The sequence below is a fragment of the Salmo salar genome, chromosome 12, assembly GCF_965601325.2.
Source record: "Salmo salar chromosome 12, fSalSal1, whole genome shotgun sequence".
NCBI classification, from domain to species: Eukaryota; Metazoa; Chordata; class Actinopteri; order Salmoniformes; family Salmonidae; genus Salmo; species Salmo salar.
In genome coordinates, this window is record NC_138302.1 from 12,557,170 (window position 1) to 12,574,377 (window position 17,208).

General features: G+C 41.8%; 1 protein-coding gene across 1 annotated transcript; it reads left to right on the forward strand.

Annotated features, from left to right (window-relative positions):
* Positions 1 to 1,657: 1,657 nt before the first annotated feature.
* On the forward strand, positions 1,658 to 15,756 carry LOC106564181 (uncharacterized). Its single transcript, XM_014130219.3, has 3 exons — positions 1,658 to 1,897; positions 4,822 to 5,573; positions 12,675 to 15,756. Exons 2-3 carry the CDS (start codon positions 4,892 to 4,894, stop codon positions 14,060 to 14,062), a joined length of 2,070 nt encoding a protein of 689 aa, XP_013985694.2. The 5' UTR covers positions 1,658 to 1,897; positions 4,822 to 4,891; the 3' UTR covers positions 14,063 to 15,756.
* The last annotated feature ends 1,452 nt before the right edge of the window (positions 15,757 to 17,208 follow it).

Here is a 17,208-nt window from a genome sequence, read left to right on the forward strand (position 1 = left end):
TTTCCACGCTGTTAGTTTTTTTGTAATTCTCTATTTAAGAAAACAACCCCTTCCTACAATGACACCACATTCAGGAAGTGTTGTAATTCTTCATTAAAGAAAACAACCCTTTTCTAAAATGACACCACATTCAAGAAGTGTTGTAATTCCGCCATCACGGTTGACAACTCCATTGTGTCCTCCTCCCAGAGTGCTAAGAACCATGGCGTGACCCTGGACAACACCCTGTCGTTCTCCACTAACATCAAGGCGGTGACCCGATCCTGTAGGTTCATGCTCTACAACATTCGCAGAGTACGACCCTGCCTCACACAGGAAGCGGCGCAGGTCCTAATCCAGGCACTTGTCATCTCCCGTCTGGATTACTGCAACTCGCTGTTGGCTGGGCTCCCTGCCTGTGCCATTAAACCCCTACAACTCATCCAGAACGCCGCAGCCCGTCTGGTGTTCAACCTTCCCAAGTTCTCTCACGTCACCCCGCTCCTCCGCTCTCTCCACTGGCTTCCAGTTGAAGCTCGCATCCGCTACAAGATCATGGTGATTGCCTACGGAGCCGTGAGGGGAACGGCACCTCCGTACCTTCAGGCTCTGATCAGTCCCTACACCCAAACGAGGGCACTGCGCTCATCCACCTCTGGCCTGCTGGCCCCCCTACCTCTGAGGAAGCACAGTTCCCGCTCAGCCCAGTCAAAACTGTTCGCTGCTCTGGCACCCCTATGGTGGAACAAGCTCCCTCACGACGCCAGGACAGCGGAGTCAATCACCACCTTCCGGAGACATCTGAAACCCCACCTCTTTAAGGAATACCTGGGATAGGATAAAGTAATCCTTCTAACCCCCCCCAAAAAAGATTTAGATGCACTATTGTAAAGTGGTTGTTCCACTGGATATCATAAGGTGAATGCACCAATTTGTAAGTCGCTCTGGATAAGAGCGTCTGCTAAATTACTTAAATGTAAAATGTAAATGTAAAACAACCCCTTCCTACAATGACACCACATTCAGGAAGTGTTGTAATTCTCCTTTAAGAAAGCAAACCCTTCCTAAAATGACACTACATTCAGAAAGTGTTATTATTTCTTTGGTGGGAAAACAATGGTGCAAAACTAAATAAATATAAACACTCAGTTGTATGTATTTGTCCATGTTTCATGATGTTAGTCTGTACATCCAACTCATATGTTTTCACCCTGTTACTCTCAATTATAGAGAAAATTAACCAAATGTTTGATAGAGAAGTTAAAATCATGTTCAAGTGTTCACCATTATGCTAGCTCAATCTTGCTTACTCAGTGCTATGGCTAATTTGGGCTCCAAATTTCCAGCCTGTTAGTATTATGCACATAATAAGTAAATAAAAATAATAAAAAGTGCCTGAGCTTGACCAATATGTTTTTCTGAAAGTCAAAGGTCTTTTTTTCAGATAACACATACATATATATATTCTATGAGGTCCAAAAGCAACCATATGGTAGGAATGATTTAACAGATAAAGCAAGGAGTATGTTAATGAGTGATTTTTGGGTAGTCAGTATGATTTTATCCATATCAATTTTGTGAAATTTTATTTTCATCCAGTTTGTGGCAAAAACACACCTTTTTGCATGTAGTTCGTCGTAAAACCCAAAGAAGAAGCTTTTAATCATGGTTATAGCTATCGATACTCGACTACTCTGGTCTGTGTGTGATTAAATTGGAAGTAACGTTAGACAAGGAAAAGCTAGCTATCTAGATTAGTCTTCAAGCATAGCTGGATATTCTACTTTACTTTCAAACTACAACGTAAAACTGACATTAGAACAACGTTGTCAAAGGAACATCAAACGAAAGTCAGGAGATATACTTCTTTCCCACGTGGACAGAGACGTGCTAACCCGCTAGCTAGCTACTGTATCAGGTAGGTAGCAAAGGTTACGGTCACAGTTATACTGCAGCCGAGTTTATGTTTTTGTACACCACGAATCATATTATTAACCCCTTTTACGATTAGCTAATGTTCAGGGCTTTCATTTGATAACTTGTTTAATTCCCGGTTTGTGAGGTGCCGACAATCACCCGAAAAGTATTGTTGAAAGTTGCTAGCTAACGTAGATAACTATCCAAATAACTCTAGAAGATTGGAAAATTCTCTATTTAAACTTTTACGCTGAAACGAATAACTTTTATTTTCATGTCGACATTACATTGTTGAACGCTATGTTATGAAATCTGCCAAAAGCATAAAGGCTGGATTACAGTCCGTCTATCGACATGTCTGTGTAGACAATTGTCGTAGCAACATCATGAACATTCTATTGTCGTCCGACATCAAACTTTTCGTTCTGAAAAAGTGTAAACACAAAACGACAGCCTCTGCATGACATCAGCAGCCCTGTGCTCCAAATAACATACTTTCTCTATTTTAACACCAATAAAACCATCCGTTTAAAAACTAATTCAGTCAATGTCAGCCAGGTTCGTTACTAGCTGGCTAGCCAGTTCAAATAATGACCAGAGTATAGAGTTGAAGTCAGAAGTTTACATACACTTAGGTTGGAGTCATTTAAACTCATTTTTCAACCACTCCACACATTTCTTGTTAACAAATTATAGTTTTGGCAAGTCGGTTAAGAGATTTACTTTGTGCATGACACAACACATTTTTACAGCAGTTTACAGACAGATTATTTCACATATAATTCACTGTATCACAATTCCAGAGGGTCAGATGTTTACATACACTAAATTGACTGTGCCTTTAAACAGCTTGGAAAATTCCAGAAAATTATGTCATGGCTTTAGAAGCTTCTGATAGGCTAATTGACATCATTTGAGTCAATTGGAGGTGTACCTGTGGATCTATTTCAAGGCTTATTCAAGGCTTACCTTCAAACTCAGTGCCTCTTTGCTTGACATAATGGGAAAATCAAAATATATTAGCCAAGTCTGGTTCATCCTTGGGAGCAATTTCCAAACGTCTGAAGGTACCACGTTCATCTGTACAAACAATAGTACGCAAGTATAAACACCATGGGACCACGCTGCCGTCATACCACTCAGGAAGGGTACGCGTTCTGTCTCCAATAGATGAATGTACTTTGGTGAGAAAAGTGCCAATCAATCCCAGAACAACAGCAAAGGACCTTGAGAAGATGCTGGAGGAAACAGGTACAAAATTATCTATATCCACAGTAAAACGAGTCCTATATCGACATAACCTGAATGGACACTCAGCAAGGAAGAAGCCACTGCTCCAAAAGCGCCATAAAAAGCCATACTACGGTTTGCAACTGCACATGGGGACAATGATCGTACTTTTTGGAGAAATGTCCTCTGGTCTGATGAAACAAAAATAGAACTGTTTGGCCATAATGACCATTGTTATGTTTGGAGGAAAAAGGGGGATGCTTGCGAGCCGAATAACAACAAAAATTATCTCAAATTTGAACTCATCAGACCAAAGGACAGATTTCCACCAGTCTAATATCCATTGCTATTGTTTCTTGGCCCAAGCAAGTCTCTTCTTATTATTGGTGTCCTTTAGTAGTGGTTTCTTTGCAGCAATTCAACCATGAAGGCCGGATTCACGCAGTCTCCTCTGAACAGTTGATGTTGAGATGTGTCTGTTACTTGAACTCTGAAGCATTTATTTGGGCTGCAATTTCTGAGGCTGGTAACTCTAAATGAACTTATCCTCTGCAGCAGTGGTAACTCTGGGTCATCCTTTCCTGTGGCGGTCTTCATGAGAACCAGTTTCATCATCGCGCTTGATGGTTTTTGCGACTGCACTTGAAGAAACTTTCAAAGGTTTTGACATTTTCCGGAATTGACTGACCTTCATGTCTTAAAGTAATGATGGACTGTTGTTTCTCTTTGCTTATCTGAGTTGTTCTTGCCATAATATGGACTTGATCTTTTACCAAATCTTCTGTATACCACCCTTACTTTGTCACAACACAACTGATTGGCTCAAACGCATTAAGATGGAAATAAATTCCACAAATTAACTTTTAACAAGGCACACATGTTAATTGAAATGCATTCCAGGTGACAGCCTTGATGACAGCTTTGCACACTATTGGAATTCTCTCAACCAGCTTTATGAGGTAAAGGGTGGCTACTTAGAAGAATCTCAAATATAACATCTATTTTGATTTGTTGAACACTTTTTTTGGTTACTACATGATTCCATATGTGTTATTACATAGTTTTGATATCTTTACTATTGTTGTACAGTGTAGGAAATAATAAAAATAAAGAAAACCCTTGAATGAGTAGGTGTGTCCAAACTTTTTGACTGGTAAAGTATATGTATGATGTATAAAGCCAGGCACATTTAACATTTAGGCTGTTGATTATAGACCTAATTAAGTTGGGGTTTCGTCACTGTTCTTAAAGCATTAACGAAAGGGCTGTTTTCTCATCTAACTCCACCGCATTGTTCTCAACACCAAAATGGCTGCTTGAAAAATGCTGGTTAAAAGAAAAGGAGCCAATTCAACACCGCACTGATTTGATTCAGAACCGCGGAGAGCGACCGCATTTGTTATAAAATAACATTTTTTTTAGTGTTCCGTTGTTCTGACAATATAACCATATACAATTACAGTAGCACATGTCTTAGACTGATGGACTGTACCATCCTCACGGCCCCCACAATCAATAGATCAGTCCACTCAGACAGGAGCCAATCAGAAAGGTGTCTTATACACCATGATTATAATTTTTTTGCTACTGCTCAACTAAAGAAATCTCTGTTGACCAACAGCCAAACAATGGACCAGTCGACTAAATGGGGTCAGCACTAATGTGTTCTAATCTTTCATTTTATTTTCATTACAGGTCATCTAACTGAACTATATCTGTCTTGACATTGACTTCATTGCTGTTGTTGCCACGTGAGCAGGACAATATGAGTGGAGAGAGGGAAACGTTGATGGAGGAAATGGAACAGAGTTTATACACTTTAACCAACTACAGTTTACGCTGCCTGTGTGAACGCAGTGGAATAGGTGGCAAGGATGGCTCTGATGTTCAAGGAAAGAATCACCATCACTCATTGTGCCGTAAAATCCTGGAGGAACTTGGGAAAAATGCAGATTCAATGGAATCGGAGGAGCAGGGAATGTCTTGGTTACTCCGACTGAAAGAGGACATCAGAAAGATACAGGAGGATTGTATCGGTGCACCTTTGAGTCCCAGCCAATCCATCGATGATGATGCTGTAGACTGTGATGAAGAAGGGAACCAGAAGGACATGGATTGGTTACCTAGCAAAAGGTTGGAGGGGGAACCCATGAGTCCCAGCCAATCATTTGATGACGACGCTGCAGACTGTGATGAAGAATGGGATGAGGAGGACAGGGATTTGTTGCGTAGCAAAGGGCTGGAGGTGGAGCCAGCTCCAGAGAGACACACACCAGAGCAGAGGGAGGAGAGCGTGAGTGGGTCCCCCTCTCTGTCCTCTCCTGGTAATGCCTTACTGCTGGGTCTGAAGAGGGTGTCTGTGCAGCTGGTCGACTGCAGGAAAACACCAGGGTTGAGAGGAACTGCTGGAGGAGATGAGGAGGAGGAAGGAGATGTGATTCATCAAAGTAAGTGCAGCAGGATACCTTTTGTTTTGGTTCTAAGTACCATTGTGAGGTTTAGTTGTTGTTATCTAACATTACAGTGCAGTCCAGGGGCCTCTGATATCAACGTTTTGTAAGTTGCATCAATACCTTTGTGTGTAACATTGTAGAATCTTTAAGAGGACAGTGACATATCAAATGTATTTTTCACACACGCCGAATACAACAGGTATTACTGTGAAATGCTTACTTAAAATGCAATGGTTTTCATTTAATGCCTTCATTGTAGAATCGTAAAACATAGAGGACAGCGACATGTAATGCACTCCCCCTGCAAACTAACATCACTTCATTACCTCTCTAACATCACTCCATTACCTCTCTCTCTCACATCACTCCATTACCTCTCTCACATCACTCCATTACCTCTCTCTCTCTAACATCACTTCATTACCTCTCTAACATCACTCCATTACCTCTCTCTCTCTCACATCACTCCATTACCTCTCTCTCTCTAACATCACTCCATTACCTCTCTCTCTCTCTCTCTAACATCACTCCATTACCTTTTTCTCTCTCTAACATCACTCCATTACCTTTCTCTCTCTCTAACATCACTCCATTACCTTTCTCTCTTTCTCTAACATCACTCCATTACCTTTCTCTCTCTCTAACATCACTCCATTACCTTTCTCTCTCTCTAACATCACTCCATTACCTTTCTCTCTCTCTGACATCACTCCATTACCTTTCTCTCTCTCTGACATCACTCCATTACCTCTCTCTCTCTCTCTCTCTCTCTCTCTCTCTCTGACATCACTCCATTACATCGCTCTCTCTCTGACAACACTCCATTACCTCTCTCTCTCTGACATCACTCCATTACCTCTCTCTCTCTCTCTGACAACACTCCATTACCTCTCTCTCTGACATCACTCCATTACCCCTCTCTCTTTCTGACATCAATCCATTACCTCTCTCTCTCTCTCTCTCTGACATCAATCCATTACCTCTCTCTCTCTCTCTCTCTCTCTCTCTCTCTCTGACATCAATCATTACCTCTCTCTCTCTCTGACATCAATCCATTACCCCTCTCTCTCTCTGACATCAATCCATTAGCCCTCTCTCTCTCTGACATCACTCCATTACCCCTCTCTCTCTCTCTGACATCACTCCATTACCTCTCTCTCTCTGACATCACTCCATTACCTCTCTCTCGCTCTCTCTCTGACATCACTCCATTACCTCGCTCTCTGACATCAATCATTACCTCTCTCTCTCTCTGACATCAATCCATTACCCCTCTCTCTCTCTGACATCAATCCATTACCCCTCTCTCTCTCTGACATCAATCCATTACCCCTCTCTCTCTCTGACATCAATCCATTACCCCTCTCTCTCTCTGACATCACTCCATTACCCCTCTCTCTCTGACATCACTCCATTACCTCTCTCTATCTGACATCACTCCATTACCTCTCTCTCGCTCTCTCTCTGACATCACTCCATTACCTCTGTGACGTAGAAGTCCGTCACTGGCCGCGGGCAGCATTTGGTACTTTAACGCACGCACACATTCATCACTCCTCCCTGCTCCGTTATCAGATAAGTTAACAATGTGGGTCGACACACAAGTTAACGTCTCTATCTTAGTACATACATTTCACACTTACTTCAGTAACCATTTAGGGTATAAAGAAATAAAGACAGGTGTTCATATTTAATATAAGCAATATTTAGTATACTTATCGATGTTATGGATGAGCGCGGTTGTTTGTTCTGTTCCTCTCTCTCTCCATCTCTGTAGCTTCCAGGTATGCTGGATAAGGACCCGAGCTAAGGGAATTGGGCTTACTTTGTAGTGCCTGTCCGGAATGGCTCATTAATGTAAACGGGCATATTGGAAGACACTGTCAGTAGTGATGTAATTTTGTAAATGTTATATTGTGATGTTGTTTCATAAACGTGTTGCAATGTAAATATTTTGGTATGTTTAGATAAATGGAAACTGTATGTTGAATAGGTAATTGCTTAATTAATTAGTGTTAATTGTTCTGAGGGGAGGGGCTACCCCTACAAAAGGAGCCTCTCTTTCAGTTCAAGGAGAGGCATTTTGGATTGAGCTGTGGGTGGGGCAGCTTTGTTTTTAAGCTGTCCCATAAGGTATACGTTTGATGGCAGTACTGTTGTTTTGTTCCGGAATCACTATGTAAATAAACACCGTTGCACAGAAGAACTTTTGCGGCTCCGCCATCTTTTTATTTTTTATAGAGGTTAGGTTTTCCAGTTTAGCCTTCTGGCCTACTCTACGTGACAACCTCTCTCTCTCTCTCTCTCTGACATCACTCTATTACCCCTCTCTCTCTGACATCACTCTATTACCCCTCTCTCTCTGACATCACTCTATTACCCCTCTCTCTCTGACATCACTCTATTACCCCTCTCTCTCTGACATCACTCCATTACCCTCTCTCACATCACTCCATTACCCTCTCTCACATCACTCCATTACCTCTCTCTAACATCACTCCATTACCTCTCTCTCTGCCTCTGCCCCTTCTCTCTGTCTATCCTCCCTTTCTCAATAACTCCATTACCTCTCTCTTTGGCTCTGCCCATCTCTGTCTATCCTCCCTCTCTCAAATCACTCCATTACCTCTCTCTCTTTGCCTCTGCCCCATCTCTCTGTCTATCCTCCCTCACGTTTGCTCCATTGTCTCCCACTTTCTATATCTCTACCGTGACTCGGTCTGCCCTCCCTTTCTGCCACTGCCCCCCCCTCCTGGTAAGGCACCTGGACTACTGTTCACAGAGATTGACTTCATCACTACTTGTTTTTGTAAGAATTGGTGACGTGCTGAATGCACTGAGGTGTCTATTTTTAACCTCTATGGGCTAGGTGGGACGCTAGCGTGCCACCCGTGGTGCACTCCATCAACAGCAGGTGCATTTCAAGAGCGGCAAATTTGAATCCAAATAAATGTCAAAATTCAAATTTTTCAAAAATACAACTATTTTACACCATTTGAAAGATAAACATCTCCTTAATCTAACCACGTTTTACGATTTCAAAAAGGTTTTACGGCGAAAGCATAAATTTAGAGTATGTTAGGACAGTACATTTACGAGTTGTGTGTAATGTTTTGTCAAGTCAAAGACAGGGTCACCAAAACCATAAAACCAGCTAAAATGATGCACTAACCTTTTACAATCTCCATCAGATGACACTCCTAGGACATTATGTTAGACAATGCATGCATTTTTAGTTCTATCAAGTTCATATTTATATCCAAAAACAGCGTTTTACTATGGCATTGATGTTGAGGAAATCGTTTCCCTCCAATAACCGGCAGTCAAGTCAGCGTCACAAATTAAATAATTAAAATTAGAAAACATTGGTAAAATATTATATTGTCATTTAAAGAATTATAGATTTACATCTCTTGAACGCAATCAACTTGCCAGATTTAAAAATAACCTTACTGGGAAATCACACTTTGCAATAATCTGAGCACTGCGCCCAGAAAAATACGCGTTGCGATACAGACTAGACGTCATGTTGGGGAGATCTAAAATCGAAAATACTATGTAAATAATCCATTACCTTTGATTCTCTTCATCAGATGTCACTTCCAGGTATCACAGGTCCATAACGAATGTAGTTTTGTTCAAAAAAGCTCATCATTTATGTCCAAAAATCTCCGTCTTGTTAGCACATGATCTAAGCCAGCCGGACTTCTCGTCATGAACGAGGGGAAAAAATATATTTACGTTCGTTCAAACATGTCAAACGTTGTATAGCATAAATCATTAGGGCCTTTTTTAACCAGAACATGAATAATATTCAAGGTGGACGAATGCATACTCTTTTATAACGTATTGGAACGAGGGTACCCAACATGAACTCGCGCGCCAGGTGTCTAATGGGACATCATCGTTCCATGGCTCTTGTTCGGTCAGATCTCCCTCCAGAAGACTCAAAACACTTTGTAAAGGCTGGTGACATCTAGTGGAAGCAATAGGAAGTGCCAAAATATTCCTCAGCCCCTGTGTTTTTCAATGGGATAGGTTTAAAGTCAATACAACACATCAGGTATCCACTTCCTGTCAGAAAATGTCTCAGGGTTTTGCCTGCCAAATGAGTTCTGTTATACTCACAGACACCATTCAAACAGTTTTAGAAACTTTAGAGTGTTTTCTATCCATATATAATAAGTATATGCATATTCTAGTTACTGGGTAGGATTAGTAACCAGATTAAATCGGGTACATTTTTTTATCCAGACGTGCAAATGCTGCCCCCTAGCCCTAACAGGTTAAACTAGTAGCACACAGCTCGGACATCCCATGCATACCCCTCGACATGCCAACAGAGGTCTCTTAACAGTCCCTAAGTCCAGAACAGACTATGGGAGGCGCACAGTACTACATAAAGCTTCAACATGTTTCATCGAAATGTACAGCTGTGTGTCGTCCGCATAGCAGTGAAAGTTGACATTGTGTTTGCGAATGACATCGCCAAGAAATAGAATATATAGTGAAAAAAATAGTGGTCCTAAAACGGAACCTTGAGGAACAACGAAAATTACAATTCTTTCCGACAACCAAGCAAGATCTTGTCCATGTAGACAAATTAGGGTTTCCAATCTCTCCAAAATAATCTGGTGATCGATGGTGTCAAAAGCAGCAATAAGGTCTAGGAGCACGAGGACTTGTGCAGGCTTCATTCTTTTCGCTCTGTCATTTAGGTTAGTATTATGGAGTAACTACAATGTTGTTGATCCATCCTCAGTTTTCTCCTATCACAGCCATTGTTTTAAAATCACCATTGGCCTCATGGTGAAATCCCTGAGCGGTTTCCTTCCTCTCAGGCAACCGCGTTAGGAAGGACACCTGTATATTTGTCAGTGGTGTAACGTACTTAAGTAAAAATACTTTGAGGTACTACTTAAGTCGTTTTTTGGGGGTATCTGTACTTTACTATTTTATATTTTTGACAACTTTTACTTCACTACATTCCTAAAGAAAATAATGTACTTTTTACTCCTTACATTTTCCCTGACGCCCAAAAGTACTTGTTACATTTTGAATGCTTAGTAGGACAGGAAATGGTCCAATTCACACATCCCTGGTCATACCTACTGCCTCTGATCTGGCGGACTCTCTAAACACAAATGCATCGTTTGTAAAGTCTGACTGTTGGAGTGTGCCCCTGGCTATCCGTAAATTAAAAAAAAAAAAAACATTGTGCCGTCTGGTTTGCTTAAAATAAGGAATTTTAAATTACTCATACTTTTACTCTTGATACTTAAGTATATTTAAAACAAAATACTTTTTGACTTTTACTGAAGTGGTAATTTACTGGGTGACTTTTACTTGAGTCATTTTCTATTAAGGTATCTTTTACTTTTACTCAAGAATGACAATTGGGTACTTTTTCCACCACTGATAGTTGTAGTGACTGGGTGTATTGATACACCATCCAAAGTGTAATTAATAACTTCACCAGGCTCAAAGGGATATTCAATTACTGGTATTATTTATTTATTTTTATTCTTAAAATTATTTAGGCTTGCCATAACAAATTGGTTGAATACTTATTGACTGAAGACATTTTAAGCTTTTCATTTTAAATTCATTTGTAAAAAACTCTAAAAAGATAATTCCACTTTGACATTATGGGGTATTGTGATGTCATTATGGGGTATTGTGTGTAAATTCATGCTGTAACACAAAAAATGTGGAAAAGATAAAGGGTGTGAATACTTTCTGAAGGTATTCAGACCCCTCAACTTTTTCCACATTTTGTTTGGTTACAGCCTTATTCTGAAATTGATTAAATCATTTTTCCCCTCATCAATCTACACACAATACCCCATACTGACATCACAATACCCCATAATGACAAAGCAAAACAGCTTATTAGAAATGTTGGCAAATTTATTTTTTTAAGTCCGGGCTCTGGCTGGGCCACTCAAGGACATTCAGATAATTGTCCCGAAGCCACTCCTGCATTGTCTTGGCTGTGTGCTTAGGGTCGTTGTCCTGTTGTAAGGTGAACCTTCACCCCAGTCTGAGATCCTGAGAGCTCTGGAGCAGGTTGTCATCAAGGATCTCTCTGTACTTTTCCTCGATCCTGACTAGTCTCCCAGTCCCTGCCGCTGAAAAACATCCCCCCCACAGCATGATGCTGCCACCACCATGCTTTACCGTGGGATGTGGCTAGGTTTCCTCCAGACGTGGCACTTGGCATTCAGGCCAAAGAGTTTCATCAGACCAGATAATCTTGTTTCTCATGGTCTGAGAGTCTTTAGGTGCCTTTTGGCAAACTCCAAGCAAGCTGTCATGTGCCTTTTACTGAGGAGTGCTGCAGAGATGGTTGTCCTTCTGGAATGTTCTCCCATCTCCACAGAGGAACTCTAGAGCTCTGTCAGTGACCATTGGGTTCTTGGTCACCTCCCTGACCAAGGCGCTTCTGCCCCGATTACTCAGTTTGGTCGGGCGTCCAGCTCTAGGAAGAGTCTTGGTGGTTCCAAACTTTTTCAATTTAAGAATGGAGGCCACTGTATTCTTGGGGACCTTCAATGCTGCAGACATTTTTTGGTACCCTTCCCCAGATCTGTGCCTCGACACAATCCTGTCTCGGAGCTCTACGGACAATTCCTTCGACTTCATGGCTTGGTTTTTGCTCTGACATGCACTGTCAACTGTGGGACCTTATATAGACCGATGTGTGCCTTTCCAAATCATGTCCAATCAATTGAATTTGCCACAAGTGGACTTCAAGTTGTAGAAACAGCTCAAGGATGATCAATGGAAACAGGATGCACCTGAGCTCAATTTGAAGTCTCATAGCAAAGGGTCTGAATACTTATGTAAGTAAGATAAATGTGCAAAAATGCCAACCTGTTTTCGCTTGGTCATTATGGGGTATTGTGTGTGTAGATTGCTGAGGATTGTTTATTTATTGAATCTATTTTAGAATATTGCGGTACCGTAACAAAATGTGGAAAAGGTCAAGGGGTCTGAATATTTTCCGAAGGCACTGTAATACCTCAATATGATGTCACTTATGTTTGGACAAACTGTATTCACTGTTTGTTTTTAATTGTCTCTTTCACACAGGAGAGAGACGTGGAAACCGTGGATCTTCTGGGGAGCCTCAACAACAACCTCATCATGCTGACGACCCAGACTGGAGTCTCACCACATCAAAACACCTCAACAAACAACCACAGAGACATACAGGGAAGAAACCTCACCACTGCTATGACTGCGGAAAGAGTTTCAGTGTTTTATCAGGCTTGAAAATCCATCAAAGCACCCACACCGAAAATAAACCATTCCAATGCTCCAAATGTGGGAAAGGTTTTGCAAACAACCACTATCGAAAAATACATGAGAAAACAGTACATGAGCCTCCCACAGAAAGGTCTTACCACTGCTCTAAATGCGGGAAGAGCTACAGTTTTTTATCAACATTCAAAAATCATCAAAGGATACACACAGGAGAGAAACCATTCCAATGCTCCAAGTGCAAGAAAAGTTTTGCTCAGAAATCCACTCTAAAAGCACACGTGCAAACGCACATGCCTGCCGCAGAAAGGCCTTACCAATGTTCCTACTGCGAGAAGAAGTTTTGTATTTCGGCGTCCTTTAATTTCCATATGAGAATGCATACTGAAGAGAAACCATTCCAATGTTCCGTCTGTGGAATGCGGTTCATTCAAGCCTACTTACTGAAATCACACAAATTTAAACACAAGCTCACCGAAGAAAAGCCCTTCAGCTGCTCAGAATGTGGGACGGGTTTTGCCACGAAAGGTAGTCTCAAATTTCACCAGCTGATGCACAACCCGGGAGAGAGACCATACTGCTGTTCTGAGTGTGGTCATTGTTTCTCTCATCCGATATATCTGAAGAAACACCAGAAGAGGCACAGTAAAGACAAGTCCATTGTCTGTGAGCTGTGCGGGAAGACCTTCAACCATCCAAGCAACTTCAGAACTCACATGAAGATACACCGAGGAGTGAAACCGTACCACTGCTCCGAATGCGGCAGGAGCTTCATATTCCGCCAAGGTTTAACAACACACCAGCGTGTGCACACAGGAGAGATGCCTTACGTCTGCGATCAATGTGGGAGGAGGTTTTCTCAGTCCAATTCTTTGGTGACTCACCAGCGAACACACACTGGGGAGAAACCTTACCCATGCTTTGTCTGTGGAAAGAGCTTCAGTCGGTCACAAAACCTGGCTGCACACAAGAGAACTCATACTGGAGAGAAGCCTCACGCCTGTGATCAGTGCGGGAAGAGGTTTTCCCGAACCGACGCACTGGCTGTACACAAGCGCACCCACACTGGAGAGAAGCCTTACAGCTGTGATATATGCAGGGAGACATTCACCTATTTAGTAGCCATGTTGAAACATAAGAAAGGACATGGACATCCTGCAGGTGACGTTATCTGTGCTGAATGGCCTCAGGACGATTCCAGCTCTGTCTATGAATAGAGAAAACTTTAACTTGCAGAAGACATCAATTTGTTGTTTTACTTACAATCTAACCCCCAGAGAGAGAGAGACACAAACACTCACACACATGCAGAAGAACCCAGAGGGCGGCAGGTAGCCTAGCGGTTAAGAGCGTTCGACCAGTAACTGAAAGATCGCTCATTCGAATCCCTGAGTCGGCAAAGGTTAGACGAAAATCTGCTGTTCTGCCCTTGAGCAAGCCCGACCAAAACTGCTCCCTGAGCACTGATGATGTGGATGTGGATTAAGGCAGCCCCCCGCACCTCTATAATTCAGAGGGGTTAAATGCGGAAGGTTGAAGGCATTTAGTTGTGCAACTGGCTAGTTATCCCTAATTTCCTTTCCACCCAGAGGAATTGGGAGCACAGAGTGATTTTTGAGAGTGGTTACTATGATTTTTTAGAGTAGTTACTATTGTCTTTGAGAGTGGTTACTGTAGTTTTTGAAAGCAAGGATTGTGGCTTTAAATAGTCTGAAATCATAGTGTTGTGTTGTATACATACACACCTGACAGGTGTAGGATCAAGTTCCTCTCCCCCAAATCCCGTCTTCTAGCATTAGTGGTGAAAATGCTAAACTGACACAAGATCAGCATCTAGGGGCAACTTCACCCTACACTTGCCCCTTCCCTGGGGGCTGTTCCAAATAGCAGATTCATTGAGGTACTGTCCTAAATATTCTCAACTATCATAATTTTTTTGACAAATATAGACTTGAAATTGGAGTAGTAGTAGTAGTAGTACATATACCGGAAGGAGTGGCTTCCATCTGGCCACTCTAAAATAAAGGAGTGCTGCAGAGATGGTTGTCCTTCTGGAAGGTTCTCCCATCACCACAGAGGAACTCTGGAGCTCTGTCAGCGTGACTATCAGGTTCTTGGTCACTTCCGAAACCAACGCCAGTCTGCCCCGACCTCAGTTTGTTCAGGTGGCCAGCTCTAGGAAGTGTCTTGGTGGTTCCAAATTTCTTCCATTTAAGAATGATGGAGGCCAATGTGTTCTTGGGGATCTTCAATACTGCAGACATTTTGTGGTACCCTTCCCCAGATCTGTGCCTCCACACAATCCTGTCTATGAGCTCTACGGACAATTCCTTTGACCTCATGGCTTGGTTTTTGCTCTGACATGCACTGTCAACTGTGGGACCTTACATAGGTAGGTGTGTGCCTTTCCAAATCATGTCCAATCAATTGATTTTACCACAGGTGGACTCCAATCAAGTTGTAGAAACATCTCAAGGATGATCAATGGAAACAGGATGCACCTGAGCTCAATTTCGAGTCTCATAGCAGTGGGTCTGAATACTTATGTAAATAAGGTATTTCTGTTTTAAAACATTTTTTTATACATTTGCAAAGATTTCTAAAACCTGTTATCGCTTTGTCATTATGGGGTATTGTGTGTGGGTTGATATATATTTTATTTAATCCATTTTAGAGTAAGGCTGTGACATAACAAATGTGAAAAAATCAAGGGGTCTGAATACTTTCCGAATGCACTGTACATTCACACACAATTAAACAATGAAAGCACATGGCAAAAGCTGGCTCATAACTACTGATAACAATTAATTGATGAGCAAACTTTTTATTTTTGTTTTTACATTGCTTAAACATACCTAGTATTACATTGTTAACATTGTGGACATTGTGACTAAAATCATTTCAAATACTTTATCTGGACTTGATTGAGTTTGACTGGTGTATGTATAGTTGTAAAATAAGATAAGGACTGCAAGTGATTATGGATGTGTAAGTAGGTGGCAAGATAGGCTCCGATGTTCAAGGAAATAATCACCATCGCTCATTGCGCTGTAAAATCCTGGAGAAATTTGGGGAAAATGCCGATTCAATGGAATCGGAGGAGCAGGGAATGTCTTGTTTCCATAGCTCTTACCACAATCGGGTTTGCATTGAACTCTTCTGTACTTAACTCCCTGTGACGTCAACTAGTCAAAATGTAAAACCTGTTGTTTACCAAATAAAATTGGGCCTTCAAAAAGTTGGTGCTGACTTATCAGCTCAGTATTCGGTACTAAAACATTTACTTGGATCTACTCCAGTTCTGGACACTGTTCCATGTAACGGAAACAGATTCTTGTTTTAGATGACGTTACCTTCTTATTTAAATCACTAGTATATTCAAACTATCAAATTGAATAATAATAATTGGAAATGGTCAAAAACGTATCTTTTATCTGCCCCAAATTTTCCCACTGTTCCTTACAGCCTGTTTGAGTTCAGTAAGTACCATTCACTTTCACTGGCGGCTTATCTATTTGTCCACAGGAAGCTTATCTTTAACCCAAACACCAGATGGCAGCCTCTAGTGTAATATCAGTCCCAACGCTCAATCCCTCTGTTTGTCATGTGACCTTCTATTGAAACATTTACTTATTAAAATTAGTAAGATATTGCATTATTAGAGTGCGATCTGAAAGCCGCTAATATTACCATTCACTTTGTTACTTTCACTAAATTTACATTTACATTACATTTAAGTCATTTAGCAGACGCTCTTATCCAGAGCGACTTACAATTGGTGCATTCACCTTATGATATCCAGTGGAACAACCACTTTACAATAGTGCATCTAAATCTTTTAAGGGGGGGGGGGGGGGGTTAGAAGGATTACTTTATCCTATCCTAGGTATTCCTTAAAGAGGTGGGGTTTCAGGTGTCTCCGGAAGGTGGTGATTGACTCCGCTGTCCTGGCATCGTGAGGGAGCTTGTTCCACCATTGGGGTGCCAGAGCAGCGAACAGTTTTGACTGGGCTGAGCGGGAACTGTGCTTCCTCAGAGGTAGGGGGGCCAGCAGGCCAGAGGTGGATGAACGCAGTGCCCTTGTTTGGGTGTAGGGCCTGATCAGAGCCTGAAGGTATGGAGGTGCCGTTCCCTTCACAGCTCCGTAGGCAATCACCATGGTCTTGTAGCGGATGCGAGCTTCAACTGGAAGCCAGTGGAGAGAGCGGAGGAGCGGGGTGACGTGAGAGAACTTGGGAAGGTTGAACACCAGACGGGCTGCGGCGTTCTGGATGAGTTGTAGGGGTTTAATGGCACAAGCAGGGAGCCCAGCCAACAGCGAGTTGCAGTAATCCAGACGGGAGATGACAAGTGCCTGGATTAG

Excerpts from the sequence above, each read along its gene's own strand:
- LOC106564181 (XM_014130219.3), top strand. The coding sequence starts at position 4,892 with ATGAGTGGAGAGAGGGAAACGTTGATGGAGGAAATGGAACAGAGTTTA. Across the intron at positions 5,574-12,674 it reads AGGAGATGTGATTCATCAAA|GAGAGAGACGTGGAAACCGT; the intron begins GTAAGTGCAGCA and ends TCTTTCACACAG.